Source organism: Pezoporus occidentalis, unplaced genomic scaffold, assembly GCF_034315485.1.
Source record: "Pezoporus occidentalis ecotype Australia unplaced genomic scaffold, CSIRO_AGI_Poc_V1 ctg17, whole genome shotgun sequence".
NCBI classification, from domain to species: domain Eukaryota; kingdom Metazoa; phylum Chordata; class Aves; order Psittaciformes; family Psittacidae; genus Pezoporus; species Pezoporus occidentalis.
Genome location: NW_026913531.1, coordinates 963,948 through 983,181, shown reverse-complemented (window position 1 = coordinate 983,181; position 19,234 = coordinate 963,948). Strand labels below are relative to the sequence as shown.

The following is a 19,234-nucleotide window of genomic DNA, read 5'->3' as shown; positions in this document are numbered from 1 at the left end:
CAAACCTGTATGTAGGCATCACTCCAGTGCAGTGTGTGCTTTGGCTGTGACATAAGGCACCACATTTCTGTCTGTCCTGCTGGAATATGCAAACCCTCTGACATCTTTGTGCTAAAAATAAGATGGAATTGCCACGTCCCTTAGTGTGCAGTTTGCTTATTTTTGTCTTCTACCCTCTGTTCAGAGGTGGTGGTATTCCAAGGGTGGCCAGGGCCTGTAAAATGCTCTGGGTGAACCCATAAAATGTGTTTACTCAGATCTATGTCTAATTATATGGGCTGCCTGGGAGACAACTATCAGAGAGGCAGCAATCAAACCCTCACTGAAACACAGTGAAACTATAGGACATGGGCTACAAAGCCGCATTTTTTCCCTCGGGTTTGGAAGGACAATCCCAGAGTTCACCTTACTGACATACAGAATTGTAGAATCATAGAATGGTTTGGGTGGGAAGGGACCTTAAAGCTCATCCAGTTCAAACCCCCCTGCCATGGCCATGGACACCTTCCACTAGAGCAGGTTGCTCCAAGCCATGTCCAACCTGGCCTTCAACACCACCAGGGATGGGGCAGCCACAGCTTCTCTGGGCAAAGGGATCTCCTCTCCCAGCCTGTATTTAAGGTGTGGGTATCAAGGTAACAGATTGGCTATTTTGAAAGTTAGCATAGGAAATAGTGCTTTGTGACAAATCTTAGACAGGCACCATCTGTCTAGGACTCCTCCCACTCTCTTCCCCTTCTCTGCGACCCCTTTATGGTCCCCAAGAACTTTGTGGTCAGCAAGAGTTGCCAGTGACATAGCCCCCCATCACGGAAACCAGAGGGAAGACAACTTTGCAGTCCAAGAAACTGGGTCTGTGTCCTGGGTCTTTCCCTCCTGTAGTATGGGGGAAAATAATTGTACAAGTGCAGGAGAACTTGAAAACATCAGAAAATAGTAGTTGCCCGTCCTAGCCCTGCCAGCCTCACTGCAGAAGCTTGAAGGGACCATCAGGGTGCAGTCTTGATTGTAGCTCTGGCAATCTTTCTAAGGCAGGAGGTGACCTGAAAACTCATTCAACAGAGACCAATAGCTCTCCTGCAGCTGAGATCCAGAAAAAGGTCTCTGGAGACAAAAGGAAAAGCCATCAGTGAGAAATGTGAGTAACTGTATGAAAAGTCAAAATGCAGTAGAAAATACCCACCCAAGTCCTGTGCTGCTCCCCCAGCTCCTCCTTTATCTACACCACTGAAAAGCAATGCAGTGCTGGGAAGGGGCTGGGGCCAGGGCTGGCAGGACATGGGCCAGATGCAGCAGCAAGAGGCTCCTGCCCTGGACTCCAGCTGGTCTCAGGTATGAGTGGGAAAGGGGCTGGAGAGGAGATGCTTCACATTCAAACCCGTATTCACATTTATCCTGTTTGTCTCAGCTTCACTATCTTCCCACAGCAGATGGGATGGGTGAGTCTTTACACTGTAGAAAATAATATCCTACATGTAGTTGTGAAAGCATCCTCTCTCATTTGTCCATATCCAGCTGTCACTTTCTGCTGGATACACCAGCATATGGGCAAAATGCCATTTTAATGAAAAAGAATAATACACAGGAGAGCTGTGAACTGAAATCGAGTGTGGCCTTTTGGAATAACTGGAATATCTGGGCAAGGAAGGATTAGTAGATGCTGCTCATACCACTTCTAAGGTGATGAAAACAGCAAGTTATTTCCACTGCATTGCTAAAGCGAATTACTTATCAAACATACCCTATAATTTATATACAGTGAAAAACTGCTAGAAATGTGCACATTTTCAGAGTGCTGGTCTGACTGAAAGAAAAAAAAACCCAAACCAAAACCCAAAAAACCCACCCAAAAACAGTTTTTCATTAAAAAAAAAAAAAAAAAAATTGAGGTGCCTCACAGTGCCTGGAACCAGATTTATCTTAGAATTAATTCTAGGAGACCTGGGGCAGGCACATACTTTTTATTCCCCTTTCACATGGTGCTGAGCACAACAGGGCACAGCCTTTTGACAGAAGATCTGAGATAGTGCAAGAGTAAAAGGACTATAATTTGGACTGGATTTTGAAAAAAGACACTAGGGACACAGTGCCCAAATCAAATGGCAATTTTGAGACCACTGGTCCATAACATTAATTCCTAATGAAAGTTTCATATCTACAGTAGTGCAAAAGCCACCTTGCTGAAGGAGTCCTTTCCCAGTACAAAAAGTACAGTCTTTACCTGTGAGACTACACACTACAAAACCCCTTCTTGTATCCATAATACTGATATAGCAGAAGGGGGATTTGGGATGCCAGGATCTGTGTGGCATCCAGCTCAGGCACAATACAAAGCAGATGCTAAATTAGAGAAGCTCAAGGTGGAGCAAGCATTTCATGAACATTTGGAAAATAGTGAGCTCAGGGTAAGAGGATAACATGTACTTATGGTGAACTACTTTAAAATTCTGAAGATACTTCTGATCAAAAAGGAGACAATGATTTCTCAGGCTTCCTGTACCCATGAATTCAGGAGTGCAGCGATTCATTTTCAGCCCAGCAGTTCAAAGACAAAGGTGTGCTAAGCTGGCTTCTTGACGTTTGCGAACAGAAACTGTCTTCAACCCCACACAAGAAACTAAGTAGCTGTTCCAGATTAGAAGGCAAGTATTAGCAAAGCACCAAAGGGTTCAGCATAGGGTCTTTTCAATAGCGGCAGACTTGGATGATGATGCTCAAAGCACAAGCTGCCAAATCTAGAAGGCAGGATGGATGACGTATTAATTTACTTATTGCTTAAGTGCCTCAGCTGATGAAGAAATACTGCTATGAAACAAGGATTCTTGGAGCAAGGTCTTAATACACCACAGGAGTATTTAAAAGAATAAAAGAAGTATTTTAAATTGCCATATGAAAATTTCCAAAGCCCTCAGCTAAGCACATCTGCAAGAAGAATAAGAAACATGAAACTGGGTGGCCTGGCCTGAAGGAAAAAAGGGGACTCTATTCCTAATATCAGATGTGCCTCACTAGGGATGCAATACATAAGCAAAGGGGGTGTTACCATTTGGAGACCTGCTAGTAATCAGAAGACAGATTTTCCTTACAGTTTGGGTGTTTTCTGATGACTTTATATTTTTCTTTTTACCTACTGCCAAATCTTGGACTAAGGGCAGATTTCCTGTGAGACCACAAAATTATGTGTTTGTAATAGTCACTAGCTCTGGAATTTCATTGATCTCTTCCTTTATTTTTTCCTGATTTCATAAACAAAATCACTCAGCAGCAGATACCTAGATAGACTTTTAGGATACGTGAATTGTCCAAGAATGGTGTCTCTATACCTTTTCTAGCAATTTTAATTTGTTAGTTCAGCAGAGGATATCAAAAGCTGTACAGCAGAGTCTTAATCCAGCAAATGCTAATCCATCAGATCAAGGCGAGAGCACTCTGCACCACTTTGGCCTCAGTCCTGGAAAGAGCTCTAGTCCGAAAATCTGGGTTCCCAACAGCATGGTCTTTAGGGGGGTGTTACCATCCCCACACCATGGTGTGGGCCTCCCTATGGAGAACCAGATCTGTACAGAGGTACAGATCAGCTGTGCTGCCTTCATCACAGTGGAGCTACACTACTTTGACATGAAGTAAGAACACAGGCTTGTACAAGACAATTCCAGCTGTTCAAGATGAATTAATAAACAAGAAAAAAAAATCAGATACCTAAGTATTATTTGTTTATTTGACTGTGGACATGAATAGCAATGCACAGACTTCCTGTGAAGTCAGTTGTCCTCCTCCCAGAAGATGAACCAAATTGACATAATGCTGTGCATTTGTGGTGCCTGTTCTTTATTCAACAAAAATCGTATGCAAGAAGCACTGACTGATTTGAAATAAGCTACAAATAAGTTAAATGCTAACTAATCACACACTGCTTCGGAACTCCTATCTGCAAGCACTGATTGGTTTCTGACACAGGAAGCCATGGATCACACCGTGTACCTCTAGGGGGCTAACAGGCTCCTAAAAGGGATGTTTAATACTGTCTCTGCTGTGTACACTCTGTGCGGTCACTAACAGCAGGCATGGGGTTCTCTATTTGAAATACATTCATGAAAGGCAAAATAGGAGGAAAAACAACAAAACAGCTCCTTTGAGTGTTGCAACAGGAAACTGCTGCCCATCAGAAGTTAAAGTAAGTTGTAGTGTGAGAGTATATGCTGCATGCCTGAGCCCATGAAAGCCGCCATCAATGTGTGCCTGCACAGAGCAGGCAGTGTAGCAGGTTCAACTAGAGCTGGCATCCCTATTTCTGTCAAAACCAAGCTGTCTTCCTACAGGTGCTGTGCTCACTTGACTTGAATCTAGGCTGCAAGAGGCAGTCAGTGTTTCTGACCTGGCTGGGGCACGCAGACCCATGAGCTTGAGGACTCAGAGCATCAGCACCGGGCAGGGTGGGGTTTGAGCTGTTGGCTCAGGGTCACACTTGCCCAGCTCCAGGGTAGAGAAGAGGACATGTCCTATGTCATCCTACATGAAGGGGAGTGCAAGCAGGCCTGAGAACATGCAGCTCTCCTTTTTCTCCAGCTAACAGGGCTCTGGCATTCACACCATTGCAGCCTCTCTGGTTTTGTCCAGGTACATGGGAGCTGTCCCCTGTTCCCATCAGCTCCAGAAAATCAGGCTGCTGGGCTTTGGCTTCACCATGTCTTCAATTCACATGAAACATAGATTTAGATAGTTTTGGTGAAATGACTCAAATTTCAAGGCAGCTTTTGCAATCAGAAACTCCTTTCCCTAAACACTTTCCAGCAATCAGTTTACAACAGCATCACTTATCATCATTGCTTAATGATACATTAGCAATACTTCTGCCCTGGCAGTTAGGTTGTCTGTAGGAGCCATTACTGCCCTCTGGGCAGCTGCCAGACCCCACACTGCCTGGGCAGCTCTCCAGTTTCACTCCACTTGCTTCTGAGAGCTGCTTCAGGTATTTGAGCTAAGCCTTGCCTGCTGTGCTCACTTCTAAGGCTTTATACTTTCCCCGCTAGAGTGACCGACCACTAAAATAAACCTGACATGGCTTTTTATTTTTCCTTTTCTTTTTCTTGGGAAGCAATTTCAGCAGAATTTCACCTACTGCCTCACAAACACAATTATTTAACACAGCCTGGAACCTTAATCCTTCTGTTTGGGTTTGTTGTGGTTGTTTTTAATTTAGGTATCAATTCTGCTTTTTCTGTTTTACAGATAAATTTGCCTCCAAAATCCAAATAGCCAAGTTAGCTCCTGTTACGGCAAAGGTGAGCTGCGCTGAATTTCTCTCTGCTCCCCAAATCTGGCTTTTCCCTTACTGGAGAATAACCAGGTATCTCCTGGTCTCTGATAAGAAAGCAAGCTCTAAATCAACAGGTAGCAGTTAAGATAGGTGGCTCACTGATACTGCAACTTTCATGTTGCTTTTAATGACACGGACAGCCTTGACTTTCTGTGCTCCCTTTGCCAGGCCAAAAAGCAGCTGGGAGCCTGGAAAACCACAAATGATAAGAGGCCAGTACAAACACAGCACCTGCCTGCAAGTTTTGGCTGTGTCAGCTCTTGCAATCACAGCTGTATTGCTCAAAGGAATATGAAAAAGCTGGGCAAAAACTTTCTGACAACATTTTCATGTCTGGAAATATCCTTTGGTCACAACCACAATGTCTGAAAATGTTCATTCTGAATAAATTTCTTCTGAAAAGCAAATGAAAATGAAGAATGTTAAGTTCTTAAGAAAGTTAAGTATGTTTCACTGTGGAAACATAACAGGCTGGAACATTTCAATTTGACATATTCAAATACTTTGAAATTAAAAATGCAACATAAGGAAATCAAAGTTATAAATGAAAAAAAATGTATTTCAGATTATTTTATTCAATCCAGAACAGCAAAATAGTCCCAAAATTTAATATTAACAGAAACTCAAAAATTACATTTTATTATGGTTTTATTTAAAATTAGAAAATCCTGGGGAGCAGCTCTAAAGCTGGCAGTTGGTAACCTCTCTGCAAAAAATTAGGAATACATTTCTCTTTTATTGCTTTTGATCAGTCTGCTTTCCCCTTGAACACACAAGGGGACATTTAAATTGTAAGTTTTTACAGAAAACTTAAAGGTAATTTTAGATGGAGAAGCAATGTAAGATCAGGGTATGATTTTTCTCATTGTATTTACTTAGATTACTGAGTTAGTAAAACAGGACACCCGAGGTAAAGGTACAGCATGTCAACACATTTGAAGTATAGCAGCTTCAAACTGTCTCTAAATTACCTCCTCCTCATGGAATTTGCCTTTATTTTCCAGTGCCTGGAGAAAAAAAAAATGAAATTCAATAACAATTGAATTTCATTCAGTAAGTGGTAAAAAGCAATAAAATGAACCCTGCAAAATTGAACTAAGATAAGATAACTTGTATGTTAATACATTTATGGACTCTCATACCCAAGGCTTCATAGCAAAGCACCCTTTGCATAAAACATCTTAGCTGGGAAGAGTCACATCTACCTTTACCCCGAGGACGTCAGTGCAGGTGCTTGCATTGATCCCAGCAGCAGTGGAACAGCTGAGGTAATAAAATCAGCAGGCAGAAACAAAACTGGTACTTAATCACGTAACTCTGCTGAAATTTGATGAAGGCTGCTGCATGTGACCAGGTCACTAAGGGGATGCTGCAGGCAGGGACCCATACTGCCTGCAAGTCATGGTATGGAAGAGAATTTAAACATTCTGAGATTTGTATCACAGTATCACAGTATGCTAGAGATTGGAAGGGACCTCAAAAGATCATCTAGTCCAATCCCCCTGCCGGAGCAGGAACACCTAGATAATGTTACACAGGAATGTGTCCAGGCGGGTTTTGAATGTCTCCAGGGAAGGAGACTCCACAACCTCCCTGGACAGCCTGTTCCAGTGTTCCGTCACCCTCACTGAGAAGAAGTTCCTTCTCAAGTTTAAGTGGAACCTCTTGTGTTCCAGTTTGCACCCATTACCCCTTGTCCTATCATTGTTTGCCACTGAGTAGAGCCTGGCTCCATCCTCGTGACATTCCCCCTTTATATATTTATATACACTAATAAGGTCACCCCTCAGTCTCCTCTTCTCTAAACTATAGAGACCCAGCTCCCTCAGTCTTTCCTCATAAGGGAGATGCTCCACTCCCTTAATCATCTTAGTTGCCCTGCGCTGGACTCTCTCCAGCAGCTCCCTGTCCTTCTTGAACTGAGGGGCCCAGAACTGGACACAATATTCCAAATGGGGTCTCACCAGGGCAGAGTAGAGGGGAAGGAGGACCTCTCTCGACCTACTAACCACCGCCCTTCTAATACATCCCAGGATGCCATTGGCCTTCTTAGCCACAAAGGCACAGTGTTGGCTCATGGTCATCCTGTCGTCCACTAGGACCCCCAGGTCCCTCTCCCCTACACTGCTCTCTAACAGGTCGTTCCCCAACCTATACTGGAACCTGGGGTTGTTCCTGCCCAGATGCAGGACTCTACACTTCCCCTTGTTATATTTCATCCAGTTATTCCCTGCCCAACTCTCCAGCCTGTCCAGGTCTTGCTGGATGGCAGCACAGCCTTCTGGCGTGTCAGCCACTCCTCCCAGCTTAGTGTCATCAGCAAACTTGCTGATAGTACACTCAATTCCCTCATCTAAATCGTTGATGAATATATTAAATAATACCGGTCCCAGTACTGACCCTTGAGGCACTCCACTAGTTACAGGCCTCCAACTAGACTCCGCCCCATAGACTACAACTCTCTGGCTTCTCTCCTTCAGCCAGTTCGCAGTCCACCTCACTACCTGATCATCCAGTCCACACTTCCTCAATTTAGCTGTGAGGATGCTGTGGGAGACTGTGTCATTTTTCATACCGCCTCCACCCCACCACTCATCTGACCTGCTGCTCGTGTGAGTTACCGTTCAGTAAGGAAGAGAGGCAAGTTGAAACACTGCACCTTCAGATGCACAGATCTGGCTGGCTGGGGAGCTGTGCACCCAAGGGATGCCCCAACCCACCTTTCACCCCGTCTTTATGGTCCTAGAAAAGCATAAATGATGAAAACCAGCCCATTCTGGTTCTTATGCACAGGCAGCAGGTCTCTCCAAGGCCCTTGTTTGGTGCTTTTCACTCCTGGAAAGCAAGCAGGGAGAGAGCCCAGCCTTCCTGGGTAGAAGGATGGTCCAGATGAAAAAAAAAAACCACATTACTGACAACATCTGAGGCCTTGCAGTCAGGCTGGGAATCTTTTTTAGAAATTACTTGATTTTAAGCCTCCAGCTTACCCCTTCCCAATGCTGCACCATTTTGCTTGCACCATGGCCGTGATGACTGCCGCCCATCCCTGCTTCACCTTGAGTGGGGGCAGGGAAAGAGCACTGAGTGACTGGACCATAAGGCAGCAAGTCCAGGTTTGGATTTTGATGCCTTACAAATTTTGCCACCTCACCAGCACACCAGGTGCTGGCTCCCAGTTTTTCTCACCCCCTTGGGTCACAGCTATTTGAATTATATCCTCCAGGTTTTCTCTGATTCACATCACAGACACAGGGAATGGCTCCTGCCCATCAGGGGTTTGGTGGGTTATGAGAAACCCCAACAGACCAAGAGACCTCCAAGGGCTGCTGCTTCTGGTACCTCTAATGCCTGACAGCTTAGTCCCTGGGCATTTCACTGCCAAGTTAAAAAGCTCATTCATCACTTGAACTTAAAACAGTACATTTTCAAATGTTAAAAATATTTCTGCATAAGGACCTACCTCTCTAACTAAAACCTAGTCGTATTCAAGCCTGAAAGGGAATTCAAGTGCTTACTTTTAGGCAAAAGCAAGCCTGGGAAAATTCAGGGATCAGACAAAACCAAACCCTCATGAAAAATTACGGTGACAAAATACAGGCGTTCTAGTTTATCAGCCTGCACTCAAGTGGCTGCAGACGGCAAAAGAATTAGCGCCGGGAGACCACGAGCACTGGATCTCTCGGTTCGAGCCCTGGGATGGGAGCACCAGGATCCACAGCCTGGCAAAGCGCAAGGCCGGCAATTCCACTGTGTGATGGCACTGCGAATGCTGCCAGAGGGCTCCTTTGCTGGTGGGGATGAGGTGAGGCACGATCCACAGCCAACAGCTTTTGCCATCGCCACAACAGGGCTCCCCCACCGGGAGCCGGTTCTCCGCCGGCGTTTCCTCCGCCGCCCCACTTGCGGGAGCGAGTCCCGCCAGCACCGAACTGCAGCCCTGCCCGGACCCACCGACAGCAACGGGCACCCGGGAGCGGCCCAGCCCCACCGGGGACCCGGTCACCGAGCACAGGCAGCTCCGCCGCCTTCCGCCGGCCCCTCCCTCCCTCCCGCCACAACCTCTCCGGCCCTGCCAGCGCCAGGGCCCGTGCACGTGCCGCCGCAGCACCAGGCGGGGAAGGGCGAGCCCGTCCCACCGCCCCGAGCCCAGCGCTACTGAGTCACCGCCGCGTGTGTATTGCGGGCCGGGGAAGGGTGACACTTCAACGGCGGCTCCAAAATGGAGGTGAGGAGAGGGAGAAAGGGCGGGGAAGGACAAGAAGGAGCAGCCTCGGGGTCGGTGCCAGCCCCACCTCACCGCGTGGCCCGGGACCGCAGACGCTCCCCCCTCATGCAGAGCAGGAGGTAGGCCTCATGGCTGAGGAGTGCTTTGATGGTGCTGTAGCAGACCACGCTGTTGTTCATCTGGTATCACTGCCCGTTGCTGGCCTGCAGGAGAAGACAGAATGGGGTAGGGCTGTGTCCAGGGCCTCTCCTGGCCAGAAGACCAGAAGCAGCAGCACCCATCAGCAGAGCTCTGCTGGCCAAAGCCCGCAGCAGCCCAGGACAGGCAAGAGGACTCTGCAGAAGCACTTCCTGCAGCGGAGAACAGCCTGTACCCCCCATCCCTACAGTGCTCCCAACCGTGCACATCTGCTGAACACCTTCCTGCAGCCAGCAATGACCCAGCGGCACCCACCAGCCCCCAGCCCCGAGTGCACTGTGCTCACCTTCACATAACAATAGTAGTGCCCCATCTGGCAGCTGTACACAGAGTGTACCAGCACTGCACACAGCCCACACATGACAGGACCCCTGCTGTTCTCAGACGTGTATGGGTGGATGTTCAGGACCTCAGGATATGCCACAGCCTGCAGAGGAACAGAGGGTGTCTCAGGAGCCTGCACAGCAGACGAGTTTCTTGCTAGAGCAGGAGCAGCTCAGGTGTCCTGCGAATCCATTTCTTAAGGGAGAGGGACCTGCTCTCCCCAGGCAGACGTCACCATGAGGAAGGTGCCAGGACATGCTCCCAGGGCATGGCTGGGCAACAGCAGCAACGCCGCTTCCCACCCTGCTGCTGGGGCCAGGAGGCAGTGCCTGCGCTGAGCTGCAGCCTGGTATCTGCTGACACTGCAGAAACAGGCAAAGTGAGCACAAGGAAGAAGCTCATCCTCCAAGGCAGATCTCGTGCCCCAAAAGACACTGTCAGGACTAACAATGTCATGAGGGTGCAGGGTGCATGGGCATACTGGGGCCTGTACTGGGCAGGGAGGAGCTAGGGGTAAATATTTATGCCAGCTGCAAAGTTTTTCGCACCTCAGGCACGACCCTGTGCCTCCACCCTGGAGAGCTGGTGGCTTGTCTGCCCTAATGGCCCTTTGGAGCACTGGTGTGCAGTCTCTGGTGTTTACAGGTCTATGCAGCTGCCTGGTGCTGCTCATTTTCTTCCTCGTTCACTTCTTTTACCTCCGTGTGGCAGAGGCAGACTCCCAGTCTGGGTGGGCACAGGGGGGTGACATGAGCCAGCTCTCCACGGCCTGCGAGCCCGGCACCTCCAAATCACGGCTGGGACCTGCTGCCTCCAGCTCCTCCCAATCACAGCTGGGACCTGCTGCCTCCGGCCCCTCCAGGGACTCCAAGGCCTCAGCAGCGAGAGAAGTCTCTTCTTCTTCTTCTCGGGTGGGATGGAGACCTCCTCCTCGACCGCTGGAGCACCAAGGCTGCTGCCTGCCTCGTGCCGCCTCTTCTTTGTGAAGGAGCCAGTGATGACCGGGCTGGGCCCCTCCCTGCTGCAGAGAGAAAGGTGGTGTGAGGGGTGGTGATGGACCAGCACTGTCCAAGGGGGAGGCTGGGTGCTGAGGGGCTGGGCTGTGGCTGGGGCAGTCCACAAGGCTTTCACCACAGGCTTCCACAGCCTCACACTTTAGCATGGAACAGATCGAAAAGCCCTCCCGTGTTGTGGCTTTCTGCCTGCTTCCCACCAGCACATCAGCAGCTCTGTTCCTGCCCACAGCCCTGCACGCACCCTGCTCACAGGGAGTTCTCCACACCCAGTAGGTCCAGCTTCACAAACAGCTCCAGCGCCTCCCGTAGGTCTCTGGCTTGCTGCAAGGATGGAGGAGAGGTCAGCGCGCAGGTGACCTGGCCAGGCCACAGCCTGGCTCCCTGCCGAGATGCCGGCCCCAGGAGAGCAGGAGCACCGGGTCCCCAGCCCGCTGCAGTACCGAGATCTCCAGTGCCAGGTCCAGGAAAGGGTCGTACGTGTCCGAGGCTCTCTTGCACGACAAACACTCCACTGTAAAGGAAAGAGCAATGAGCACACCCTGGCACACTGACCCGCACCCATCGCCACCCAGCACAATGCGGGAACTGCCTCCCCTCTTCGGGTTCGAGCTCTGGGACGGGAACACCAGGATGCGCAGCCTGGCACAGAGGAAGGCTGCCAATTCCACTGCGTGCTGGCACAGCGAGTGGTGCCAGGAGGTTCATTTCCTGGTGGCGATGAGCTGGGGATCCACAGCCGACAGCTCTTGCCGTCACCACAAGCGGGCTCCTGACCCACAGGTCCCACGGGACTGAGCAGCTGAAGCTCTGGATCATGTCTACGTGCTCAGCGATTTTCCCAAAGCATTTTAACTACAAGGCTCCCGGCAAAGCAACAGCAGGCCCAGGGCCTGGCACCGAGCACTCACCACGGGATCGCAGGTTGCCGCCAAAGATCTGGTGGACCAATGTTGTTGCCTGGGTCTTGCAGTCCAACCTTGAAACAGCAGCACCGGGTCTCACACCGTCCCTGCCCTATGGCCGTCCTGCCACTGCCATGGTGTCCTCAGCACAAGCTCGTGGCTGGAGCTCAGAGCTGGGCACTGCAGGGGCAACACAGCTTCCTGGGGCAAGGGCCCCGGAACACAAGTGCTGCCTGGGGAACACACTGACCCCACAGTCCCCTCCAGCAAGGCAGGGAACCAGCGAGAGGACAGCGGAGAAGAGCAGGGACAGCCCATCAGAGGGATGCCCCACGTACCTTTTGCAGCCACTCAGGCAGGACTTCTGCATAGCGTTGATGGTGTAACGCAGGAATTCATGCGCATCCTCCTGCTGTACAAAGCGCATGTGCCCAGTGATCTCTTCAGGACAGGGACGAATCAACCCCAGCACATGCTGTGAGAGACAGAGCCCACCTCCCTCGGTGGCCCCAGGGGTTGAGTCCCCTCAAACCAAAGCGGACGGCAGACTCGTGTCGGCCACGGGGGAACCCCACACACAGCCCATGAGGTCAGCAGGTCCCCGCAGGCTCCACGAGTTCTCCTGGCCTCTTCTCAAAGGTTCTGCTCACACATTACTCCCTGCTCTCCAGCACGGCTATGGGAGGAGGGGAAGTACAGTGGAGTCATTCTTACCGTTGAGTTCTTGGACAAAGGCCGTTGGCTCTATCACTCTCCCACTGTTCGCAAAAGCCTCAGCCACGTGGCTCTGCATGGTGCGTATCATGCAGAAGCTGCCTTGGTCACCTGTGACAAAGGAGTAGATGACAGGAGGTTGGGGACAAACACAGTAGAGATCAAAGCAGTACAGGAGACGGGGCAGTACAGTACAGGTCGGAGCAATGCCCATCACATTCCCTTTCAAAGTCACACATCAACAGCATCTGCTGCCTGTACGCAGCCTTCTGCCCTCACGCAGGCAGGGGCTGTTTGGGATGTCCAGCTCAGTCCCCACGAAGCCAGCAGACCCCACGGGAGCCATCTTAGCCTTGGCTACAACCACCATGGACACAAGCGTCCCCAGACACAAAGATGTAAAGCTCAGGGGTGCTGCTATGGCTGGGAAAAAGGAGCTATACACAGGAGCAGCATCTCCATGGAGAAGTGGCAGGAGGGGGCAGAGAAGGTTCATCCTGACACCCACATGGCCCTTGCCAGAGCCACGTGTGCTGAGATACTGAGCCCAGCGTGCGGAGCAGGGGCCTGCCAGCACAGCCAGCTGCCGCGCCAGGCCCCACTACTCACGGGTGCAGCGGTGCTCCTTGGAAAGCAGGTAGTTAGGGAGCGGCAGGGTGTATGTCAGGCACTGCACAGTGGAGTTAAGGAAATGTGTTCCCGAGGTTACGCAGTCCCACGCCAATTGGGTGCACCCACTGCCACTCCATGGATAGGCGCTCCATGGGGAAGATCCCATCCCTTGGGCCCACCTGGGCATCGCTGCTCTCCATAGGATGAGGAATGGTGGGTGAGCTGTGCAGTGTGGGCTGCAGTTGTGCCCACTGAGCCCCCAGTACTTACTCTGCTTGACCTGCTGCTCCTCCTCGGGGCTGCACTGGGGTCCAGCAGCCTTGGCAGGGGGGTTCCTGCACCCTAACTTGCTGCAGATCTTCTGCAGCTTCTTGAAGAAGCACCAGTAGGGAAGTTCACTCTTAGCCTTCTGCGGCAGCACCTTCTTGGCAGCCTGAGCCAGCAGATTGGCCACCTTCCCTTTCCCGCTTATCTCCCACCGGGCCCGCTTCATCATCTTCCGCATCTTCTCCATGACCGGCATGGTGAGGCCTAGCGGTCTCAACTGCAGGGAGAGGCAGGCAATTGAGTGGGGGACACTGGGCCGTTCTGTTCCTATCGCAGGACCGCGTGTTGCCAGCAGAACAGCACACGGCCTGGGCTGGCCCTGCCACCGCGGCGGGCACCGCCCCGACACCAGCCCAGCTCCGACCTGTGTTTCCCGCCTCACCCCCCTGCACACACTGCACAACGTGCACCAGACGCACGTGTCCTGAAGAGCAGGCGCTGCTGTTACCGCACCCAATGAACGGCGCCCAACTCTTGGGGTCTGGCCAGCGACAGGCGCCCAACCCTTGGGGTCCGCCCCGTCAACCACTTCCACCCCTCGAAGTCCGCTCTCCGCGTTCCTCCAATCAGCCGCGTTGAACCGACGACTCCGCCTGATCAACCGCGTGCTGAAGCCACGGGAAGGAAGCTTATGCTCCGCCTCCATGGCCCGCCCAGCTCCGGGCGAGAGAGCTGAGCTAAGGTTGTGCCTGCATCGCTTATATAATGCCGGGGGACAGTGCTTGGACAAGCGGGCTTTGTGGCGTGCCTGTTGCTGCCTGGTGCTGCTCATTTTCTTCCTCATCCACTTTTCCCTCCTTGCGGCAGAGGCAGACTCCCAGTCTGTGTGGGCACAGGGGGGTGACACAAGCCAGCTCCCCAGGGCCTGCGAGCCCAGTGCCTCCCAATCACGGCTGGGACCTGCTGCCTCCGGCCCCTCCAGGAACTCCAAGGCCTCAGCAGCGAGAGAAGTCTCTTCTTCTTCTTCTTCTCGGGTGGGACAGAGACCTCCTCCTCGACCGCTGGAGCACCAAGGCTGCTGCCTGCCTCGTGCCGCCTCTTCTTCTTGAAGGAGCCAGTGATGACCGGGCTGGGCCCCACCCTGCTGCAGAGAGAAAGGTGGTGATGGACTAGCACTGTCCAGGGGGGAGGCTGGGTGCCAAGAGGCTGGGCTGGGGCTGAGGCAGTCCAGAGCAGGGGAGGCAGATGCCGAAATCACCCCTGAGCCGGCGCCGAGGCCAGAGGTGCCTCGAGGAGCCCCCCGAGGCTGCAGATGGCCTGGCCACAGCACAAGAGATGGGCAGCGATGGGCACTGCTTACCTGCATGTGCCCAAAGGCAGCAGAGGCGAGCTGGGGCAGCTGCTGTTCAGTGGGAAGCTGCTGCCAGCGGCTTGCGCGCGAGGCCGTGCGTGGTGGTCCCTCCTGTGCAGCTTCCTGCCCTGCGGGGACTGACACACATAAAGGCTTGGTGAGCTGAAGAAAAGAGGTTTCCATCAGGCAAGAGGGGAAAACCAAAAGGGGAGCCCAGGCACAGGGGGAGGGAAGCAGGGTGGTGGAAGAGGAATCAGACGTGCTTTTATGTAGGAGCACCAAGGAAAAAAAAAAGCAAGGAAGTTTCAAGACCTGAAGCCCCTGTGCCCGGTGCTGAGACCCGGCTGCACCGCTGTGCCCAGAGGGCAGCTCTGAGCCCTCCTGCTCCCACTCGCCTCAGGGAGGGCTGGCAAGGCTGCCCCATGTCCTCAGCAAGGCAGGAACCATCTCTCCTGCATCACTCATGGGAACAGCAGCAGCTCTGCCCTCCCTCCACAGCCTGGGCTGGGGCTCTCTCCACCCTCTCTGGCCAGGCAGGATCCCCAGCACTGGCTCTGCACTTGCTGCCAGCATGAGCCTTGCTTCACAAGACACAAGGCACCTGCTGAAGGCCCCAGGCAGAAGCTCAGGCTCACCTTTCTGGCAGCGCCAGCTTCTTGGCCGGTGGTGGTGGTGTGCTGCTGCTCTGCCCACAGCAGCACTGGCCAACCAGGGTGATTTCACCTTCATGCGCCTGATGGTTGTGGGGGCAGCCGGCGTGACACTGGGGACGTCGGTGCCACAGTCTGTCTCCCAAGAGGTGCTGGAGCTGCTGGTTCTGCTCCCGGCCTCCTGGGAAACTGTGTCCAGCTTCCCCACTGCAGCAGGCGCTGGACTGGCAGCACTGCTGCTTCCCGAGTCCTCCCCCGAGTCACAGGCTCTATGCCCAGTGCTCCCAGGCTGCTGGGTGAGGCCCAACAGCACTGGGGATGTGGCCTGGGCAGGTAGAGTCCTTTCCTCCCAGGAGCTCTGCTGAGGATGATCTGCTTCAGCTGAGCCTGCTCTGCTGGTGATGCTGGAGCCCAGGGCTGACGTGGACCTGGGAGGCTCTGGGCTCTGGGCTGTGGCACTGGGCAGCACTGTGCCCACACAGGTGGCTTTGAAGGCCACTTCAGTTGGCAGTGATGTAAAGGGCAGCTTCCCTGGGGAGGGGCCGTTCCACAGCTCTGGTTCCATACCCAATGTGCTGCGGTCCATGGGAACCCCAACCACCTCCAGCCCTGGTGTCCTCTTCTCTGGCCACTCGCTGCGACCCTGGACAAAGAAAGAGGGAGAAGTTCAGGGAGAAGAGAATTCAAGGAGCCAGGGGCACAAAGTGATCCTGCCCTCGGGGCCACACAGGCACCCTTGACTCAGCAGGATCCCTCCTGCAAACAGCTTGCTCCCTTCCCGGCTGCAGGAGAGCAGCCCAAGAGGCAGCAGCTCCCAGCTCCCATGAGCACTGCCCAAGAGCAGCCTTCAGGACACACCAGTGATGGGAACAGGGGCCTGTGGCTCACAGTTTTCTTTGCCTCTTTGGAGACGATGCCCTCAGAGCCAGTCAGCTTGGAGACAGCTCTGGCAATGGGCCTGTCCAAGCTCTTCTCTGGGCCAGAGAGTCTGGAAAAGAAGGACAAAGGTTAACTGCAAGTGTTTGACCAAATGGAATGCTTTCGATCAGAACTGCACCCAAGAAGCAGGAGTCAGCAGCTCCAAGGAGGGAGATGCTCTTCATCTACAGCAAAACCATGGCAAGGGGCTGGAGCTCTCCTGCACGTGGTGCCAGCCCTGCCCTGCTGGGGGGCTGGGGGCCACAGGCACTCCTACCTCACATAGAAGAGCAGGTAGGCCTCCTGGTTCAGCACCGCTTTGATGTTACTGTGGCAGACCACGCTGTCGTTCATCTTGTACCACTGTCCGTTGCTGGCCTGCAGAAGGAGCAGAGAGAATGGGGTTGGGCTGTGTCCAGAGCTTCGCCTGGTCCAAAGACTGGCAGCAGCAGCAGCACCCACCAGCAGAGCTCCTCTGGCCAAAGCCCACAGCAGCCCAGGGCAGGCAAGAGGACTCTACAAGAGTGCTTCCAGCAGCAAAGCACAGCCTGACCCAGCAGCTCCCAGCCCAGGGTGCTCTGGGCTCAACTTCACATAGCAGTAGTAGTGCCCTGCATTGCAGCTGTACCCAGAATGTACCAGCACTGCATAGAGCCCATACATTACAGCATCCCCCTTGTTTTCTGACAGGTATGGGCGGATGTTGAGGAGCTTGGGGTACGCCACGGTATGCAGAGGAAGAGAAGATGTCTCAGGAGCCTGCACAGCAGATGGGTTTCTTGCTAGAGCAGGAGCAGCTCAACTGTCCTCATGTCCATCTCCCGAGGGAGCAGGAGCTGCCCTCCCCAGGTAGAGGTCACCATGATGAAGGTGCCAGGACAAGCTCCTAGCGTGTGGCTGGCCAAGAGCAGCAGGACCACCTCCCACCCTGCTGCTTGGGCCAGGAGACAGCCCCAGCTCTGCATTGCTGAGCACTCACCTTTGTGACTTTCTGGCCACCACAGAAGAGGAACCGCTTCAGTGAGAGCGTGAGAACGTTGGAGGCTCAGTGGATGCTGAAGCGTTTTGCTGCCGACACTGTTGTTGCGTCTGCACAGGAAGAGCTGTGTCATTCAAGCTGTTCCACCACCCAGATGATTGCCAGCTCTGGCCAAGTGGCAGACCCCATGGAAATGACCTGGCAGGCACCAGGCATCTGCTTATGGCCATGTCCGCTGACCCAGGTTCTCCTCATGAAAGGAAGGAGCTGAAGAGCGGCAGCTTTCACCACAGGCTTCCACGGCCTCACACTTTAGCATGGAGCAGGTTTAGAAGCCCTCCCATGTTGTGGGTTTCTCCCATGTTGTGCTGTTTCTGACCAGCACAGCCGCAGACCTATTCCTGCCCTCAGCCCAACATGCTCCCTGCACACAGGCAGGCATTCTCCCCACCCAGCAGGTCTGGCTTCACAAACAGCTCCAGCGTCTCCAGGAGGTCTCTGGCTTGCTGCAAGAATGGAGGAGAGGTCAGTGCATGGGTGGCCAGGCTAGGAGACAGCCTGGCTCCCTGCCAAGACACCGTTCCAGGGAAAGCACAAGCAGAGCATCCCCGCTCACCTGATCTCCAGCGCCAGGTCTTGGAACGGTTTGTAAGTGTTCGAGACTCTTGCACACCAAACACTCCACTGCAAAGAGCAACGAGCACACTGGCACAACAACCTGCACGCAGCACAGCCCGGGAACCGCCTCCCCCTCTCCCAGCTTGAGCTCTGGGATGGGAGCACCAGGATCTGCAGCCTGGCGCAGAGGAAGGCTGGCAATTCCACTGTGTGCCAGCACAGCAGGTGTGCCAGGGAGTTCCTTTACTGGTAGTGATGAGATGAGCTGGGAATCCACAGTCAACAGCTTTTGCCATCACTACAACAGGGCTCCTGACCCACCAGTCCCATGGGACTGACCAACTGCAGCTCTGGATCATTTCCATGTGCTCAGTCATTTTCCCAAAGGATTTTAACTACAAGGCTGCTGTCAAAGCAGCAGCCCCAAGTGATTGCAGGCCCAGGGCCTGGCACCGAGCACTCACCACGGGACCCCAGGTAACCGCCAAAGATCTGGTGAACCAATGTGGTGGCCTGGGTCTCGCTATCTAACCTTGAAACAGCAGCACCGGGTCTCACACCGTCCCTGTACCATGGCCATGCCACAGACACCAGGGTGTCCTCAGCACAAACTCCTGGCTGGAGCTCAGAGCTGGGCACTGCAGGGGCAGCGCAACTTCTCAGGGCAAGAGCCTAAGAATACAAGTGCTGCCTGGGGAGCACGCTGACCCCACAGTCCCCTCCAGCAGGGGCAGGGGACCAGCAAGAGGATGGTGGAGAAGGGCAGCAACAGCCCATCAGAGAGAGCCCCCATGTACTTGGTGCAGCCGCTCAGGCAGGACCTCTGCATGCCTTCAATGGTGTAAACGCAGGAACTTGTGTGCATCTTCCCGTTGCCCGAAGTGCATGTGCTGAACGATCTCTGCAGGAGAGGGAGGAATCAGCCCCAGCACATGCTGTGAGAGACAGCACCCCACCTCTCTTGGGAGCCCCAGGGGTTGAGTCGCCTCAAACCAAAGCGGACGGCAGACTCATGTTGGCCATGGGGGATCCCCACACACAGCCCATGAGGTCACTAGGTCCTGGCAGGCTCTGTGAGTCACCTGCCCTCATCTCAAAGGTTCTGCTCCCTGCTCTCCAGCTCAGCTACGTGAGAGGAAGGGA

At 53.0% G+C, this 19,234-nt stretch overlaps 1 protein-coding gene and 1 long non-coding RNA gene across 2 annotated transcripts; both read right to left on the bottom strand.

The window, feature by feature from the left end:
• Positions 1–3,303: 3,303 nt before the first annotated feature.
• On the bottom strand, positions 3,304–9,211 carry LOC134161089 (uncharacterized). The gene is made up of 3 exons (XR_009963822.1): positions 8,109–9,211; positions 6,289–6,324; positions 3,304–4,688 (listed from the first exon to the last, which is right to left on the bottom strand). It is a non-coding gene; the product is annotated as an uncharacterized LOC134161089 (long non-coding RNA).
• A 1,049-nt stretch (positions 9,212–10,260) lies between these two features.
• LOC134161080 (ubiquitin carboxyl-terminal hydrolase 36-like) lies at positions 10,261–19,114 on the bottom strand. Its single transcript, XM_062613621.1, is given in 18 exon segments — positions 10,261–10,426; positions 10,613–10,744; positions 11,316–11,401; positions 11,521–11,591; positions 11,989–12,056; positions 12,321–12,423; positions 12,697–12,807; positions 13,306–13,388; positions 13,390–13,500; positions 13,575–14,593; positions 14,596–14,719; positions 14,936–15,063; positions 15,576–15,619; positions 15,622–16,219; positions 16,435–16,564; positions 16,772–16,969; positions 18,090–18,157; positions 19,085–19,114. Coding segments are annotated over 18 exon segments (3,270 nt in total).
• Positions 19,115–19,234: the final 120 nt, after the last annotated feature.